This window comes from Arachis hypogaea, chromosome 1 (assembly GCF_003086295.3).
Source record: "Arachis hypogaea cultivar Tifrunner chromosome 1, arahy.Tifrunner.gnm2.J5K5, whole genome shotgun sequence".
Taxonomy (NCBI): domain Eukaryota; kingdom Viridiplantae; phylum Streptophyta; class Magnoliopsida; order Fabales; family Fabaceae; genus Arachis; species Arachis hypogaea.
In genome coordinates this window covers 100675617-100694610 of record NC_092036.1, presented here as the reverse complement: position 1 = coordinate 100694610, position 18994 = coordinate 100675617, and the positions used below count along the sequence as shown (strand labels likewise).

Genomic DNA, 18994 nt, shown 5'->3' with positions numbered 1-18994 from the left:
TCACAAAAAGCAACTAGAAGTTATGGATAATGATGTTTAATTTACATTATTAATATATATTGGACCAAATAAACAACCAATTATACATATTGTATAGATACTTCATTGTCTCCCTAGCGAGACTCTTTACATTAACACCAATTTAAGGGTAAAAAGTAAAAACAGGTGTATGTCATGTAATGTAATTGTTTAGTGTCTGTAGTTTGTTATAGGTATAACTTGTTATTAAGTCTGACCTAGTTTAGAAGATTGTTAAAAAGTTTAATATTTTTTTAATTAAAATTAAGTATATGTAATATGTCAAATTTAATGTCTACAAATTTTTTTAAAATATTTAAAATATATAAAAGTATTTATAATAAAATATAATAGATTTAAATTATCTAATAACTTTGATAATAACAGAAAATTATTTGTATATTTATTTATATTTTAATAAATTCAGGCAATTTTAATAAACTAATAAGACTAATTAATGAATTTAAATTTTATCTACTAATATATTAAGACTTTTATAATAACATAAGTTTAGATCTATTTTATAATAGGTCAAGTAAGACCAAATTAAATACTGCCTAAATTGTAAATTCTTGATAAATTGCTTGATTTATTTCCACCCTTAGACACCATGAACAGCCAATGAATATTTGCATGACGCTGCAGACGTGCATGTCCATGTAAATGTGAAATAAAGACAAATGAAGAAGAGTTTAATATTCACTCACTTAGATATTTTGATTTGAAATTTTTAATTAATTCACCTTATTATTTTAACTTAGGTTTAGCTATAATGTATCCTATGAGTGCAAGTTAAGGTTGTTAATATTAAAAAATTTTAAATAATTTATTTTAATAAATATACAATAAATTTATTGAAATTTTAAATTTTATATCTCTTTTTATAAATATTTTTTAATTAATAATTTTATCATGTGACCTCAAAATACATATTAATTATATTTTTTTAACTTACATACGTATATAATATAAGCTTCTGGTATATGTTAAGTAATATATACAATTAAACTCTTTCTAGCAATAAAAGATGGATAAATCACATAAACAAATTGAATGGATTTTAATTTTACATGAATATTCTAAATGCAATAAATTTATATGCATATCTTGTTTTGGCTATAAAATTATATAAATCGAAACAATTTAGTTCGATTTAAATTGACTCCATAAAAATCGAATCCATATGATTTGAATTAACTAGTGTAACAACAAATCAATGTAAATTGAATTCATTAGGTTCGATTTACTAAGAAAAAGCGTTACATATATTAAATCAAAACAACTTATTTCGATTTACAGCATTTGATAGACCACGGTAAATCGAATCAAACTAGTACAGACATGCAGTTTAATTAAATCGAATTTATTTAATTCGATTTACTAAGGAGTATATACTAAATAAATAGGATAAGAACATGAAGTGTTCAATAGAGTGGAATTCACAATGGCTAATGAAGATAGTTTTTTAGTTCTAATGCACTACAAAGAGACGATTCTGAAAAAAATGCGAGAGAATAAAATTTACTAATAAGAATCTATTGAGTCTCTTTATCAAACATTCTACGAGTTTTGTTGAGTTTTAAAATACTATACTCTAGAAATTTAGGCTGCATGGAATGAAACAGGTAGAAAAGTTATTTTATAGAATTTCAATTTCTATTGTTCGCGATGGGGTGAAGTACGATTCCTTTGTAATAGACAATGATGATGATTTGTAAGTTTTATTTCACTGTCATCGTCAGTTTTTCGAATTGAAAACCCATGAACTATTGACCAAACTTGGAGATGTGGTCTCTAGTTCAATAAGATCGAATCAGAATTATCAATTAGTGGCAATGGCAGCCGCCTCTAGTTCGACCCCTGTTGTTGTGTCTTTATCTATGCCTGTAATGGCATTTGCGACAATTTTTGTGGCATCTCCATCTTTCGCAGTTGATCTAAACCGTGATGACAATGGAGAAATAAGTGATAATGTGAATACTCTTGTTATGATCACGATTTTTGGAGAGGTTGTCATCCCGATTTCTGGAGAGTTGGAGAACTAGATGTTGTGAAAGATATAATGTGGATTGACGATGATGTGGAGCCCGCCATGATTGATGATGATAGCGATGATAATATAGGGAGGAGTATTCCTGTTGGTGCTGGTAGAGCATCGAGCTCGGGATGAGACTTTTCGACTTTAGACTTAGAGGCCATGAGACTGCAGGGGTCCCTGGATGTAGAATCCAGATTTGGGGTAAAAAATTCACAGGATATTTAACTTGGTCAGTAGTTTCAGAATAAAGCAAAAATCGTCTTATGTGTGAAGATTTATATCCACCATGGGATTAAGTACAAAGTGTCGGAATCAGAACATGTCAAATACTATGAAAAGTGTAAGGAGTTTGAAAACAGTTGCCGATGGTTGATTCGAATTACTTTTTGCCAGCAAAATGGTATTTGGGAGATCAGACGGTATAACAGACCTCATGTATCTCTTGCCACGTCGGTCTCCAGTGACCACAAGAAACTTGATTATCATGTGATATCTGCTTTCATCCTTCCTCTGATCAGAGCTGATGCGGCTGTGTCCATCAAGGTACTACAGAATGCGATAGAGACACATTTTGGCTTTATACCGACTTACACGAGGGTTTGGTTGGCTAAGCAAAGGCCGTTGCGTAGATTTATGGGGATTGAGAAGATGCCTACAATGAGTTGCCAAGATGGGAACTAGGTGTGCTGCCAGGTAGTATTGCAGTACTGAAATGCGACTTGGAGGCCAGGTTGACGAGTCATCATGGTATTTGCACCGACTTTTTTTGTCGTTCCCACTGTGCATCAAGGCATTCAAGTATTATAAGCTATTGGTTAGCACTGATAGGACCCAGTTATTGCGTAACTTTTCTCTCTTGGGTAAGGTTTGCGGGTGGAGGAGGTTGTGAAATATAATTCAATATAATTGAATTCAAATTATATATATAGGGACACAACTAATAAATCGAATCTATTACATTTGATTTACTCTAGCACCACATTTTCTATAAATTGAAACTACTCAATTTGATTTATCATAGGCTATAAATCGAAGCATCTTGATTCCATTTACCAGGGCCTTAAATCGAAGTTCATTGATTCGATTTACTATAGGCTACTTCACTAAAACGAATTTTCATAGTAAATCGAAACTACTGAATTCGATTTACTAGTGCACCTACTAATTCGAATCCAATTAATTTGATTTATATTAAACAAATGTAAATCGTATCAATTAACTTCGATTTATATAAATATGCAAACGAGACATTTATATAACCTATTTATATTTAGAATATTCATGTAAAATTGAAACTATTCAGTTTGTTGATATGATTTACTCTTAAAATACAGTAATATATTCGTCACATCGCTTGAATTAATTTTTTTTTGTCCATGTCATAGGCTAGGCCCTGCCCAACCCACAATATAAAAAAACACCAGGACACAAAGAAAAAAGGAAAAGGAGAAACGGCGATAAACAAACATGTTTCAAGCATTGATAGAAAAAACATGTTTCAAGCTAACTACCAAAGCTTCCACTTCAAACTCCTGCGCTGCCTCTAAGACTGCTGCAATTCCGTCATCTTCAAAGGGTCAAAGTTAAGGATCAGACCGCAAATATCCTCTAATGCTTCCCAATAGTTCGAGCTTTCACTTCTATTTATTTATTTATTTCTTACTCTTTTCTTTCTCCTTAAGGACGGACCAACAACCTGGCCCAGACCCAACTACCACAAAAGCTTCAACCGACCCGGCTTCAGGCTGCGATTCAAAAACAGCACTTCCCTCCCCTACCATCACCTGAGCACGATTTTCGTTGGTGAATGATGATTTGCCTCCCTACGACTACAAACTTAAAGCACCACTCCCTACCGCAACGAACTGTTCGACTATGGCTCTCTCCATGGATCAGTCTCGGCGCCTTCACCGCCAGTAACATCGCAAGGCTCGCCTCCCTCCTCTCCGCATCCTATGGTACCCTGATGCACACCTCCACTATGCAGATTCCTGCATTCTCGGTTCAACGCTCCATTCCTGGTTTCCTTGACTACCCAACCACATTAGATCAGGTAGTATTGAAACCTGGGGTGTCTAGCAAGGAACTCAACAACCAGATCCCTCAAACACTAAGATAGTTGCTCTTTCCTCTTCTTGGATGATGTTCTTTAATTGTTGCGGAGGATCACATGTCCACGATCGATTAAGTCCTTCTCCATCTGCCAATTTAGCCACTGTATGTGCTAATTTGTTTCCTTCTCTTGGATCCCATGTTATCCTTGTTTCTGAAACTTCTGTTATCAATTTCTGGATATCTCTGATAATTGCATCAATTTCTCCTATTGAACTTTTCGATTTTAAAGTAAGAGCTTGACAATCTATTTCAATTATTGATTTGCCGAATTACAGATTTTGTGCCATAATTAATGCCTCCCTAAAAGCATAGGCCTCGGCTGACAAACTGGAATTGGCTATGATTTTTGTTGCTGAACCAGTTATCACTGACCCCTTCCAATCCCTTACAACATCTGCGATTACTGCTCTTCCTGCTGGCTGCAAAAAGGTGCATCCGTGTTAATTTTCAACCAATCCTTGGGAGGTGCTATCCAGGTTACTCTTCTGCTTCTCTCTCTTGCGCTGTTATTCTGTATACTCTGAACTTCATCTTTAGCCCTCTTGAATTCTGATGCTGAGATAGCTGCTCTGATAATTGTTGATTTTGGATTAATTCCTATATTTTGGAACACATTGATTTCTGCTCTTCTACACTGACCAACATAGAAATCCCAGCCTACTTGTTAACTCGTCTTGCATCTTTTTCCCCTCTTCCCTAATTTTTTGAATGTTTTTCCTTAACCATTCTACAAAAGATTTTACTGAGTCATATGTGGGTAAACACTGTACCTGGGCCCCGAACTAAGCTGCTCTTGTCCAGTTGCATAACAAGATAGCATGTTCCACTGTCTCTTCTTTTTCTCCACAAATCCTGCACAAAGGATACTTAGTTTCTTTTTATAGAGATTTGCATTGACGGCAATTATATTATGGCAAGCCTTCCATAAAAACATCTTTATTTTTTGAGAAACTTGCATCCCCCATACTTCTTTCCACAGCTTCCCATACTTAACACTTGAAGATGCTTGGTTCATGTCAGCTAGGGATAGAAATAGGCCAGACGACCTGTCAGGAGCCTGCAGTCTGTATTTGGCCTGGCTTGTTATAAAATAGGCACAGGCTCAAACCTTTGTAAAAGTCTTAATATGTTAATAGGTCAGGTTCAGGCTCGCTAATTAGCCTTATTGGCCTGTTAAAACATAATTAAATATATAAATTATTTTATTATTATTATAATTATTAGATATTTTAAATTTATTATAATTTATTATAAATATTTTTGTATATTTTAAATACTTTAAAAGTTAAAAATTTTTTGTAAATATTAAATATGATATATTACTTATAAATATTTTATTAAAAAATAATTTTTTAAAATAATATTTTTATTTTTGTAAAAAAAAATTATCAAGCCTTTTAACATGCTACAAGCCAGGTCAGGCTTAATACTTTGAAAAAAGTCTATAACAAACTGCAAGTCAAGTCCAGGCCAATTAACTACATAACAGGTCAGACTTGTTAAGAATAAAACTTAACCTGGCCTAACTTATTTTTACCCCTAATGTCAGCACATTTTTTTTTTTCGACACATTGATATTCAGTTTTAATGGTATAAACACCATCCATCCCTTTTGTCCAAATAAGCCTATCCTTTTTGTTAATTGTGCTGAGCTTGAATTAAATTTATGCAGTTTTCTTTCCTTACTATTTGTTTGGTTGGCAAGTTAGTCAAAAGTAAAAACGGATAAATGTTTCTTTTGATGATCCAATGGGCCATGGGCATGGTTTTCGACTTCTCGTCACTTTTGGTAAGGGCCGCATTTGCTTGGTCTAGCCCATTAGGACATTATCGGTATTCTAAAGAAAGAAAAATAGAACTCAAGACTCCGAGAGTGAATGTTGTACGGTACCGGCGGGTGGACTTGCTTCTTGAGTTGTTTGCCTCAAGTCTCAACGACGACCTAACCAAACGTCCAAACCACACACACAGAGTGAGCTTCTTTTTGTTGTGTTCTCTCACTCTAACTTTAACAAGCTCCAGTGTTTGTTGCTGTAAGCACCAATTTCCATTTCTATGTATAAATTATAATTTGATCTGAGCTTTGCTTACTATCCCATGGTGCTTCCTCGGATCCTCCTCCTATTCGCCCTACTGAGTCATCATCTGACTCAGTCCGACTCGGCACCACAGGCCTTCAAGAGAGGTACCGGCCACCCACAGTGGCACCACGGCGCCTTCCACGACGTCCGCGATTCCGTCCGATCCGATGTTCGCCGCATGCTCCATTCCAGAGCCGAGGTCACCTCCTTCTCTTCTCCTCATTTCCAATTTCAATTCCAATTCGATTTCCACTCCTAGACCTAAGTTTGATTTTGTTTGTATACTGTTGTTGTGGTTCGTGTAGGTTCCGTTTCAGGTTCCGTTGGAAGTGAATGTGGTTCTCATCGGTTTCAGTGGAGATGGAGGATATAGATACACTATCGACATTCATAATCTGGAGCAATTTCTGAGAACGAGTTTCCCCTCTCACAGACCCTCTTGTCTCGAGACTGGGGAGCTTCTTGATATTGAGCATCATTTGGTCTATAATGCATTTCCTGTAAGCTAACCTTCACTCTGCCTCATACTCTTACTATTTTTTTTTGCGTGCTCTCTTATTAATGCTAGCTTTTAACTCTAGGCTGGGCAGCCTGAATTGATAGCACTTGAGAAAGCTCTGAAAGAGGCTATGATTCCTGCAGGAAAAGCTAGAGAGGTAACTGAAGCTTTACTTGCCACTTTCTGCCGTTTCACATGGTTTTAAGAAATTTTTATCTGTACTATTTATTTTTTCAATAGAGATGGTTCTAAAATTTGTTTTCTACTTCCAGAGTGAATTTGGAAGGGAGGTACCTCTATTTGAAGTTGAAGCAACATCCGTGGAGCCAATATTTCAAAAGCTGTACTCCTATATATTTGACATGGATAATGGGGGATCTTCGGTCATAGATATGGACAGACCGGTGCCAAATGCCATATTTGTTGTGAACTTTGATAAGGTATAATCAATATTCAGTACCTTTTGCAAAAAGAAGACTGCAAGCTTTGTATGTTGTAACATGTGAAGTAATAGAAAAGTTTATTTTTCCCTAGCTAACTACCAATGATCTAATTATGAACAAATGAATGCTTAAGTTCTTCATATTTCCTTCTTGTTCAGTATTTATGTTCCACTACATTGTGGAAGTTAAATTTATTTTTATTCAATTGCTAATTTAAAATATATTGAAGGTGAGAATGGATCCTAGGAATAAAGAAAGGGATCTTGATAGTTTAATGTATGGCAAACTTCCGGAGCTTAATGATGAAGATATGAAAAAACAAGAAGGTGATTATATTTATCGTTATCGCTATGATGGTGGGGGAGCAACTCAAGTTTGGTTGGGGTCTGGAAGGTATGTACAAGTAACCTTATTTACTGTTGAACTTCAGGTTCCCCTTCCAAAGTGTGTTTTTATTAGCCATGGAGGTTTTTACCAGCATAAACTGGTTGCAGTGCATGTTTATATCCTAAAAGTAATCATGGTAGCTGATGTATGTATGCTAGCATGACCCTTTTTTGTGTTTGTGTGTTCAGATTTGTAGTGATCGACCTTTCAGCAGGCCCATGCACTTACGGTAAGATTGAAGCTGAAGAGGGAAGTGTCAGTTCTAGAACTCTGCCAAGATTACGAAATGTGATTCGACCAGGTGGTATGACCACAGTTTATCAATCCAGCAATGATATCTTTCTCGGGCAGCTTGCTTCTTTGATATCAACCACAGTGGAGCATGTTATAGCACCTGATGTAAGGTATTTGTGGTATCATGTAAGCATATAACAAGAAGTAAGAAATCACCTAATAAGTCAAGTTGGCTACTGCCATCCATTGGACTCTATAGCAAACCAATTTCAGCAAAGCCCTTTAGAATAAGGCCTTCTAGAATTATATGATCTAAAAATTTTCTTATGTTTTCCTCTACTACTTTTAATTGCAGTATCTTCCATTTGACTCACATTTTCCTGAGCCAAGTCTTGTTACTTGACCAAACCTGTAAATTTCAGTTTTCCCTTCATTTTCTCCTAGGGATACATTGTTACCAGTTTCAGCTTTTCTTTGACTACCATCAGAATACTTTTAAGAGCACTTGAAATGAATATTTAATTGACTTATGTATATTATTCTACAATCTCATCATGTTCTTATTGATATATTCAGGTTTGAAACTGTTGATCTTACTTCAAGATTGCTTATACCAATAATTGTCTTGCAAAATCATAATCGGTACAACATTATGGAAAGGGGCCATAATTACAGTATTAACATTGATGCAATTGAGGCAGAGGTTTGTTATTTCATTTTCTTCCAAGTGGACTACTAATTTTGGTTATCATGGATTTTGGAGAAGTGCCTGCTGCTGTTCTCTAGAACTGAGATTTAGTTCAGCTAGGCAGGATCAGCATGTGATTATTTTATACTTTTCCTTGGTTTCAGGTGAAGAAAATGCTCCATGATGGTCAAGAAGCAGTAGTTATTGGAGGTGTACATTCACTACATCGCCATGAGAAGCTTGCAATCGCTGTTTCAAAAGCTATGCGCGGCCATTCCCTGCAGGAAACCAAGAATGATGGTCGTTTCCATGTTCATACGAAGACTTACCTGGATGGTGCACTTTTAAAAGAAGTAGGTCCTGAATAGTTTTTTTAATCTATCATTGTTAATTTACTCATAATCTTATCGGCAACATGGTTACTTCCTTTTGTGGGGTAATTACTTGAGAGGTCTCTACATATGTTTAGGTTTTGAATAATGAATACACTTTGCACCTTCTTTGACTAAATAGAGAACATTGAGTGCTTAGGAGATGCACTATTGCTCAATTATTTTGTAGCCTAAATGATCTTCTGAGGAACTGGCAGGATTCATTATTCAAATAATTAAATATGTATCCATCTTGAAAGATGCTAAATGAAACTTTCTGCTGATGTGCAGGAGATGGAACGCTCTGCTGATATGCTTGCTGCTGGATTGCTTGAAGTGGCTGACCCATCTCTATCAAGTAAATATTTCCTCCGCCAAAATTGGATGGATGAATCTGAAGTGTCTACCGATTCTATTCTTAAGCATAAACCTCTCTGGGCTTCCTATGACTCAAAATATAGCAAGAAAAGGAAGAAGAAAGTAAAGAAACTCGGGGATCTGCAACCAACTTATGGAACCCGAGTAATTCCTGTGTGCGTGTACACCATTCTTTCTTGCATAAATGCATGTTATTGTCTATATTTATTAATACGTCTACGGACACAACACAAGTTTAAATGATCACCTTTATCTATTTCCAACTTCTTTCTTATTACTAATTAAACTTTGATCCTTGGGATTTTTCATGAACAAGATAATGTTGGTAAATTGGCAGCCAGTTATTAACTATAGGTTTTATGAAGTTGGCTTTCCTAGACTTCATTTTGGTTTGCAAATTGAATGGAATATATGAATATCCTGAAAATGTCAAGAATGACTGGCCTAGTAAAAAGGGAAATAGTCAAGGATGGGGTTTCAGGAGCTCTATTATTTATTTGCTTAACCAAGTCACAGTTGTTATATATTGACTGCCTTTTCTTCTTTCTTTCTTTCTTTCTTTTTTTTTTTGGGTTAGCTTTGTGCTATCATTGGCAGACGTGGATCGAGACCTTATGATGGATGATGAAAGTATGGTATGGACAAGCAATGATGTTGTAATTGTGCTTGAGCATCAAAATGATAAGATCCCTTTAAGGTGAGTGAATATGATATGTGGATTTCTGTACTTGAAGTTGGAGATATATACTAACTATCTGGACATTTTAGAAGATAGGAGAAAGGGATAAATTGTCACCTTAATATATTATTTGTAATCTTGTGAAACCATCTGATGTTTCTATGTACAACTTCTAACTCTTTTTCCCTTGGGTTTCCTTGTGTCAATTTAAATACCAGTGATAATGTAAGATGGCTTCTGCTGTCTTAAAATAAATTGTCAATTTTAACTTTGTTATTTAATGTTTAAGTTTACCTTCTGCGAAGATATATTGCTCATCCATTGTGATTTAATTTTTAAAACAATATCTAACTGAATAAGTTTCTGAGAATGGAACAGCGTATGCACTGCCCTTATGAGTCATAAAACCTACTTCAATCTCCAGTTTTATTTACCCTGGTCTTCCAATTATTGATTGTCTTGCGAAACTTCACATCACTTTTCATTGTCTTGTTTGACAGTTATGTTTCGGAGACCCAGAAAAGGCATGCTCTTCCATCTCAGGCACAACGGCATATACTTGCTGGCCTTGCCTCAGTTGTGGGTGGTTTAAGTGCCCCATATGAGAAGGCCTCTCATGTACATGAAAGACCTGTTGTGAATTGGCTTTGGGCTGCTGGTTGTCATCCCTTTGGACCATTCTCAAATACATCTCGCATCAGTCAAATGCTCCATGATGTTGCCTTAGTAAATGCGCTCTTCATGTGCCATATTGAGTTTTATTTGCTAAGAACTATTCTCTAATTGGATTTTTGTTCTTTAACAGAGGAACTCAATATATGCACGTGTGGATTCTGTACTCCGTAGAATTCGGGAGACATCAGAGGTATTCATGCTTTCATTTGATTTTATCAATCAAAATTTATTCATGCTTCATTTAAATTATATAAATACAAGTGCTTGATTTATATAAATCCATGTCAATTCCGTACAGACTGTCCAAGCTTTTGCAGCAGAGTATCTGAAAACTCCCCTTGGTGAACCAGTGAAGGGAAAGAAGGAGAAATCAACCACTGAACTATGGTTGGAGAAGTTCTACAAGAAAACAACAAATTTGCCAGAACCCTTTCCTCATGAATTAGTTGATCGCTTGGAAAAATATCTCGATGTAAGCTAAACTTTGATTGCAGTTCTTGACCTGACTTATGGTTGTTTTTATGAACATTGTTGTTTGTATGCATCTACCAGGGCCTTGAGGAACAGCTTGTTGATATGTCTTCATTGTTATATGATCATCGACTACAAGATGCCTTCTTGAACAGTTCAGATATTCTGCAGAGTACCATGTTCACCCAACAGTAAGTTACCCTGTATTTCTTTTATGCCGAGAAAAAAAAGGCATATATACTTATTTCGTAGTGTTTGCCTTTTTATAAATAAAATGGTGCTATTGTAATAAATACTTATAATTGTGATTGCAGATATGTTGACCATGTTCTGGCCTCTGAGAAGGATAATATGAGATGTTGCAAAATTGAGTACAAGTATCCCGTGCACTCTTCTCAAACTTACATCTATGGGGGAATACTTATTGCTGGGTTCTTTGTGTACTTTGTTGTAATTTTCTTCTCATCTCCAGTGCGGTGACATATGTTAGATTTTGACCCCAACAAGAACCAATAACCAGGCCTTATCACATTTTGGTAGAGCTTATGGTTGCCATACCAAATCGAATATATGCAACAATTTTGAATGCGTCAGTGCAGCACAAATTACTGGAGCAACGTTGACTAGATTTTATGTATTTGGCATAAAAGTTGCCAGGAGGGTCTTCAGCTTTCTATTTGCTTCATTAACTGAAGAAAATCTCATGTACACTTTGTAGTCTCTTGGGGCGGGGATGAATGCTTTCAGTAGATGCGATTAAATGGATAACAATTGCAAATTCAATGGGTGAAATTGACTATGGCAATAACAATTTTGTTGTGTCTAGAAAGAATATTTGTTGAAGTCGCTTGTTTCTTGGCAACATGCATTGTCTTAAACGCTTCGGTACCATCCTTGAGTTTAAGGCATTTCACAGAATTCAAAGTTATTCACAAAAGAAACTTAGTATTAACGATTCTTTTATAATTTCATTTTTCACTCAACTTTTTTGGGTGTACAAGTAAAGTATATTTAAGTATCAAGGAAAATTTACACAACACAAAGAGGGAAATTTTTAAGCACACAACATTGCCAAAGCTTAATATCTACTTATCTAGCTTGTACTATACGAAAAGGAGGATTGGTTAAATGGCAAAACCTTAAAATACAGTAGGCTAGGTATTCATCGTCCGAATTTCTTGTATATGAACAACTTAATCTATAAACTGTTATACGCTTAATAGTTAAGTCTTTTAAATCTGACTTGTTTCTACGGAAAGATTTTTTTCTTAGTAAAAATAATTTAAATTTTAAATATTTATATAAAAATATTTTTTATTTAATAATTATATTTAAATATAATAATATAAAAAAATATAAATTATACTTCTACAAAAAAACGTTTTTTTTAATATTTTTATTTTTATTACTAAAACTTTACTAAATACATTTAAAAAATATCTTGTTCTACTGACAATTTTGTATTAACGACTTAATAACACTTAAATAAACTTATTCTATGCACATGACATAAAAATTCAATCACTAAATTACTGATTATAAATTTATGTATAAATAAATACATAAGTTATTTATCTCGATTTCAATATATATTATTTATTATTTATAATATATATTCTATACAAACGATGAATCTTTAATATACATTTAATATGGTTAAAAGTACTTTTATCTCCTTCCTCTTTTCTGGTTAGACATTTGTCCTTTCATAAGTTTAAAGTTTAAACTCTATGAGGCTTGACACTTAAAATAAAATTGAATTAGTTATGATTAATTCTTTAGATTCATTTAATTTCATAATTTGTGTCATTTATTTTATACATGAAGGTTTATTATGAATTCTGGAAAGTGAAAAGAAACAAATGTCGAATCTCTTTCATTTTTCAATCTCAAGCATTACTTAGTACACAGATTATCAAGGAAACATCGCCCATAGTCGGTAATATTCCAATTTCAAATCTTACTTTTTTTCCATTATTTAATTCTAAATGATTCAATTCTGATTATAATTAACTTATTCAATTAGATTGTAGAAAGCTTGAATGTGGAGCTTAAATTGCATATTTCTGTTTTTGGTCAACAATCAAACAAACACTATCCAAAGACTTTCACTTCGTGAATTAATGAAGATATAAAAAACGATTTTAGGAATTAGGAGAATGAATGAAGAAATCAGACATAGCTTTCTAGGCTAGCAATGTGCATCAAATTAAGCAGTATATTTACTGCTCAGAGCCCAGTGCTTATTTCATCATTTAAATGCACTCGCATTATTCTCTTCGGAAAAATACATTTGACCAAAATGAAAGAAAGAACAAAATAAATTAAACGGGAAGGGAAAAAAAAACTAGTAAAGGTTGAACTTGATCCTCAGCGAATATGCTTATAGCTGTCATCAAATTTTAAAATCAGGTCTCAAAGATTCCATGCCATCATAGGATCCGCACAATTCTTAATAAAAAAAACACAAGCATTTAATCCAAGCAACACAAAAAGGAAAATCAATTTAAAAACAAAAAAAAGGAAAAATTTTTAGGTGTAATGATTTTGCAGCTGTATAATTCACTGCGCCTGGGGCCAAAACAAAGGCGAAGCGACTCAACTTCGCTGCGGTAGATCTATGCCTCTTTTCTATCATTGATGAGGAAATAACCCATAATCCATGGCCCTTGAATAATAGGCATCTCAAGAGGCAAACGATACCAATAAATATAAGGAAATTTTGAAACAAAGATAAGAAAACGATTCAAGGGATTCGAAGTTCAAAGAACGTACGAAGCGTAAACAAACGAAGAGTGCTCTACTGTTCTCCAATTCGCTGTGAAGTGAAGGCATGCTTCTGATTTATATAATGGGAATAATATGAATTAGGGTTTTTGCTCTGTTGTAAAAAGACAAAAGGAACCACACTTTTGTTCTCTTATTACGCATTTACCCCTTACCTTCAAAACTGACAGGCCGATTGGGTTTCAGTCCGTAACTAACCTCTAACCCATTTATTTAAGGCCTGCCTTGTATATATCTGTTAAATAACTTTTTTGGGTGATAAGATAAGATAAACTATTCATTAAGAATAGTTTAAAAATAACGTCTAATAAAAAATGACATTATTAATTTGAGAATAACAATATTCACTTCTAAAAAAAGTATTTACTTGGTAATTCATTGTCTTCTTGCGAATTTTCTTTCATGTATCTAAATTTTAAAAAATGCTACATGGTTGACAAAATAATAATAAATAAAATGATGGAGATGATTTTATGACATAAAGTAACAAGACTCACTTATCTAACTATCTAAGGGATAAATGTAATGCTTATTCTTACAAAAAATTTTTGGTTACGTAGCTTTTAATGAGAATCAATATAGCAATTGTTGTAAAATAAATAAGGAATAGGTAGTAAATATAAAATAAAAATATTTAAATAAAAGGTTTTAATATTAATATAATTAATTTAAAAATAATAATTTATATATATATTTATTAATATTATATGTTGTAATATATATATATATATATATATATATATATATATATATATATATATATATATATATATATAAAGAGAGAGAGAAATATTTAATAAAATTATAACGTAAAAAAAAGAAGAGAATTGTTTTTTATTGTTGTGTCTCATATTTCATATACGTGCCCCTATTTAAAAATGTATGAGATTTTTATTTTTAACTTTTATTAAAGTTCAGTATAGCTTGGGAGTCTCATTTTTTTATAGAAAAAGTCAGCGGCTCATATAATTAATGGTCATCCACATCAGCTTTTATCACAACACTCCTTTTTAGATGACAATTTAGGATTATTGCCTCGTTAAAATCTTACTAAAGAAAAATCCAGTGAAAAAAAACTTTAGTGAAGGAAAAAGAGTACAATATCATTTGTGATAGGGATTGCCTCATTAAAAATCTTGTCAAGAAAAATCCAATAGAAAAAAAACCTGACCAAGGAAAAAAAAGTACAGTCTCCCCCTCTTGTCGACATCATTTAGATAGCGTTTGTTTGCGAGACAGAGACCAAGAGACAGAGACAGAGAGACAGAGACCAAGAGACAGAGACAGAAATAAGTATTAGTATTGTGTTTGGTGTGAAAGTGTACAAGACTAATTTATGTCTCAGTATCCTGTTTGGTTCGAAATAAAAATTGGAGACAAAATATTTAAAATTACTAAAATGTCCTTAATTTAAATTCAGAACCCTAACCCCAAACTTCATTTTCATCAGCATCCAACCCTAACCCATTTTTTCCTCTTCTCTACCGTTTCTCCTCTCCTCTGCCGTGAACTCCTGGAGCCTGACCCGCTGCAAGTAGCACCTCTAATGGTGGAAACCACGGCGGCGCCTCTCTAGTTCTCCTTGGTTCATCTTCGTGGCCCCAGTTGCCACCCTCGGATTCTGACGCTGCTGGTGTATCCACGCCGGTGGGTCTGCGTCACCACCGTCTCGGAGCTGTGCGTCTGGACTCCACTATTTCTCTGTCAACGGAGCTGGTATGTTCTTTCAATTTAAGTTATTTACTTGTTAATTCTGTGAAGTTCAGGAGGGATTTTTGATTCCCCCATTTTCTGATTTGTGAAACCCTCACCTTCTGATTTGTCGGCATGTTGATGAGAACGTTTAAATCCCTCGTTGGATGAATTGACATTTGCCCTGATTTGCTTAAAATTGATTATCTGTGCTTCAAATGTTGAAGATTTCTGAAGTTGTTATATCCGAGTTCTTATTTGCCCTCATTTGCAGATTTATGAATTCTGTATCATCTTTTTTTAAAGATTTGTGAATGTGTGATTGCTGGTTGCTGATTCCATTGTTTGTGTATCATAAATTTTTTTGAGCTTACTTGTGCTTGTTAATTGCAGATTTATAAATCTATGATTGTTGTTTTTTAAAATTTGAGAGATATTTATCATAATTATGTTCCTGTTGTGACCCTCTTTTGTTATCGAAATTAGTACTCACTGTTGTATGGAAATTTATTGGAAAAGCTAGAGGCACCAATATTTGATTTTAAATACAAAAGATTAGACATTAGTTAGTTTGTTTGTTAATTGTATCTTGCCTAAATTAGTAGTTAGTGAAGTTTGTTATTTCCTTCTTTACTTCTCAATCTGATTTTCACAATTGTTTATTGAATTTTTGCTGTCAAGAGTTGCAGATTCTAATACACTAGTGCTTTTATGTTAATGGTTACCACCTAGTGTGTTTCTCCCTTGTTTTGGAGGCACATTTTATCTATCCACAGAACATTATTACAATTCACAAAGTCTATGTACTGCTCTTATTGTAACAAACAGAATTTTTCATTAAATGAATTGACAAGCATTCAGTCTTGATCACATTTCCTTCCTCTTCATCCTCAAAACTGTTCCTGATAGCTATTTACTATCAAATAATTGGTTCTATTAAACACACGTGTTGTTTTATTGTTTATTAACAAGCATGGTTTGAAAAGTTACTACTAGTACTGACATTATGTACATTATAAAACCATGGACTTTAGCATTATTTGTTAATTAGGCTTGTAATTCTTTGTTGGTTTTGTTGCATTTTTTGTGCTTCTTCTCAATACTTTAGCTTTAATGTTTTTGTATTAATTTATCATTTGGGCTTTCTGTTCTCTGTTAGTGGTTCTAGGAGGAATTGAAGGGTGGATGTAGGCAGAAGTGGTCTTTCCCATTCTTGCAAATTGCAATAAGATATATTGAATTGGAAAAATTGTTTTGATTAGATTCGTTGGTGCAATTTATTTCGATTAGTGGATCCATTCTTGTGTTGTGTTACTATTTGTTGTTAACATGCTAAATGATTTTTGCTAACTGTTTAAGGTATAGCCTGGTTAACAATGGCTTCGACAAGAAGAAGATCCACAAGTGGTTTGTATGGCACCGGCAACAGAACGGGAGAAAGAAATGGAAAAATTGCTATGGCAGAATGGTGCGACGATGAGTGGCATTAGAAGTTAGAACACAAGAAGAAAGAAGAAAGTATGGGTCTAATAGTGCAATGAGAAAAAAGATGGGGGCTTGCAATGTGGCTGAGAGTGAGAGTGAGTGGCACAGTTTGCAAAGAGGCACCAACTCAGAACGATTGTGACATATTGTCTCATGTGCTGCATTTGTTAATGTTTTGAAGGTGGATAAATTTTTATGTAATAAGCTTAACAAGAAACTACCATTCTATGTAAATAAATTATTATTTATCTTATGTTACCACTACTTCTTGAATAACAGAGATGATGACATTCTCATCTTAAACCAATATTTAAAGAGTTAATGAGAAATAAGTTTTTTTTCTTCCATAAAAAATTGAAAAGGCTTGTTCTTGGTGTTGTGATCCTGTAATAATTGAGACACATGCTATGAATGTTAAATACATAAGTTGCTGAAAGCGGTAAGTGTGAAATTAAGTAGATATAATTGTGGCTTAAAGAAAATTAACAAAAACAAAGACTAGAAGAAGAACTGCATTACTGAGAACCACAAATTATAAGAATGGGATAGTTGCTGACCAGAAACTAAGATAATTATCATTAACATGATCATGACTATAAATATTGTACTTAGTAAATAATTCCTGCTCAAACCACCAAAATAAAGGACACACTACAATACCAATAAAACTGTACAAAGAACCTAAACCTATTCTGAACAGAGCAAAATAGTAAGGTTTGTCCAAAATAAGGTGAGTTTGCATACCAAATATAAGTTTCTACGTTATATCATCTTAAACATAACCATCTCCCAAAGACCTAAAACCCTACAGTGAAAAACTTAATACCCTAGCCCAAACCTAATACCCTTAACCAACAGTGAACTTCATATAATAGAGCGAACAAGGCCAATCATCTGTGAATCTGACAAGCCCCAGAAGTGAGCATACACGTTAGGACTTTCAGCAAACTTCAAAATCGCCCTCACCACCTCGTCATCACCGAACCCAAGCTGTGTGAGCTTCTCGCCAACCTTCCACTTCTCGTTCACACCAACAATGGCATCAGCTATCAGTTGGGCATTCTTCCTTTGGTCAGCTGAAGATTGCTGAATATGGTCGGCCATCCTCTCCAGTACGTCAAGTTGTTTTCTCTTCCTCCCATATCGCCTTGTGCTTCCTGCACTCACACCTGCTTCAGATTGTGATGCTTGTCCTTGCATTGCTGGCCCTCCGCCGTTGTCTGGATATGGAGACATATCAGACTCGTCAAATCCAACTGTAGTGTCTTCTGTCTCTTCGTTAACCTGTTCTTCCGCATCAAAACCACTAACTGCTGCTGCTCCTGTGGCTTTATCCCTGTCAAATATACCCTCCAGTCGGTGAAAAAGAGGAAATGGCTTGCCAGGACTGTAGAACTTGGTCGGATGTGCCTGTGAAAAAATAAACCGCATTTAACAAATTTTTTATGAAGTTAATATTCAAAAGACATGAAATACATGAATAGCCGAGGCTTGTATATATTATAGAGCATGTTCCATTGCTTAGTGTGAAAGCAAGAAGAGAAGGAGGCTGCTCTTGCCAACACCAGAGTTACCCATGAATAACACCTAATACAAGTAATCAAAGCTACTATTCCCTGCCTTTGAAGCTGAACCCATTTCTCTCTTATCTTTTTTTACCCTTTTCAAATTCAATTAAAAAAACTCCAAAAAAAGCATGCAAGTAGACTCTTTCAAAAAGTGAGGAGAGTTAATCATAGTGAGGAAAATTCTGCCTGTGAACAAGTGTCCAAATAAATAGTGAAACAACAAATTACCAACAAACTTATTCAAGTCATAGATTGCATCAAATTTTAACTACTATATGAGTACATTATGCAAAATGAAATAATTCTGCCTATGTTGTCACGCAAATTCATTCCTCGGTTAATTCAATCCATTGACTCCAGATCTTATTGTAATTAGAGTTTGTGG

General features: G+C 34.2%; 1 protein-coding gene, 1 long non-coding RNA gene and 2 other non-coding genes across 4 annotated transcripts; 2 read left to right on the top strand and 2 right to left on the bottom strand.

The window, feature by feature from the left end:
• The first annotated feature begins 5927 nt into the window (after positions 1 to 5927).
• On the top strand, positions 5928 to 11920 carry LOC112703171 (uncharacterized). The gene is made up of 15 exons (XM_025754512.3): positions 5928 to 6451; positions 6558 to 6752; positions 6834 to 6908; positions 7024 to 7191; positions 7424 to 7587; positions 7770 to 7985; positions 8392 to 8518; positions 8668 to 8856; positions 9166 to 9407; positions 9830 to 9949; positions 10432 to 10657; positions 10737 to 10796; positions 10905 to 11078; positions 11159 to 11268; positions 11392 to 11920. The coding sequence occupies exons 1-15, from the start codon at positions 6269 to 6271 to the stop codon at positions 11555 to 11557; spliced, it is 2415 nt and encodes an 804-aa protein (XP_025610297.1). The 5' UTR covers positions 5928 to 6268; the 3' UTR covers positions 11558 to 11920.
• Positions 11921 to 13246: 1326 nt separating this feature from the next.
• On the bottom strand, positions 13247 to 13336 carry LOC112714801 (small nucleolar RNA snoR118). The gene has a single exon (XR_003159365.1). It is a non-coding gene; the product is annotated as a small nucleolar RNA snoR118 (small nucleolar RNA).
• A 107-nt stretch (positions 13337 to 13443) lies between these two features.
• LOC112714690 (small nucleolar RNA R66) lies at positions 13444 to 13517 on the bottom strand. The gene has a single exon (XR_003159325.1). It is a non-coding gene; the product is annotated as a small nucleolar RNA R66 (small nucleolar RNA).
• Positions 13518 to 15317: 1800 nt separating this feature from the next.
• Positions 15318 to 17350, top strand: LOC112778903 (uncharacterized). Its single transcript, XR_003190583.2, has 2 exons — positions 15318 to 15580; positions 16916 to 17350. It is a non-coding gene; the product is annotated as an uncharacterized lncRNA (long non-coding RNA).
• Positions 17351 to 18994: the final 1644 nt, after the last annotated feature.

Coding starts and splice junctions, on each gene's coding strand:
- LOC112703171 (XM_025754512.3), top strand. CDS start 6,269: ATGGTGCTTCCTCGGATCCTCCTCCTATTCGCCCTACTGAGTCATCAT. Junction 6,452..6,557: donor TGCTCCATTCCAGAGCCGAG/GTCACCTCCTTC, acceptor TGGTTCGTGTAG/GTTCCGTTTCAGGTTCCGTT. Junction 11,079..11,158: donor GCTTGGAAAAATATCTCGAT/GTAAGCTAAACT, acceptor TGCATCTACCAG/GGCCTTGAGGAACAGCTTGT.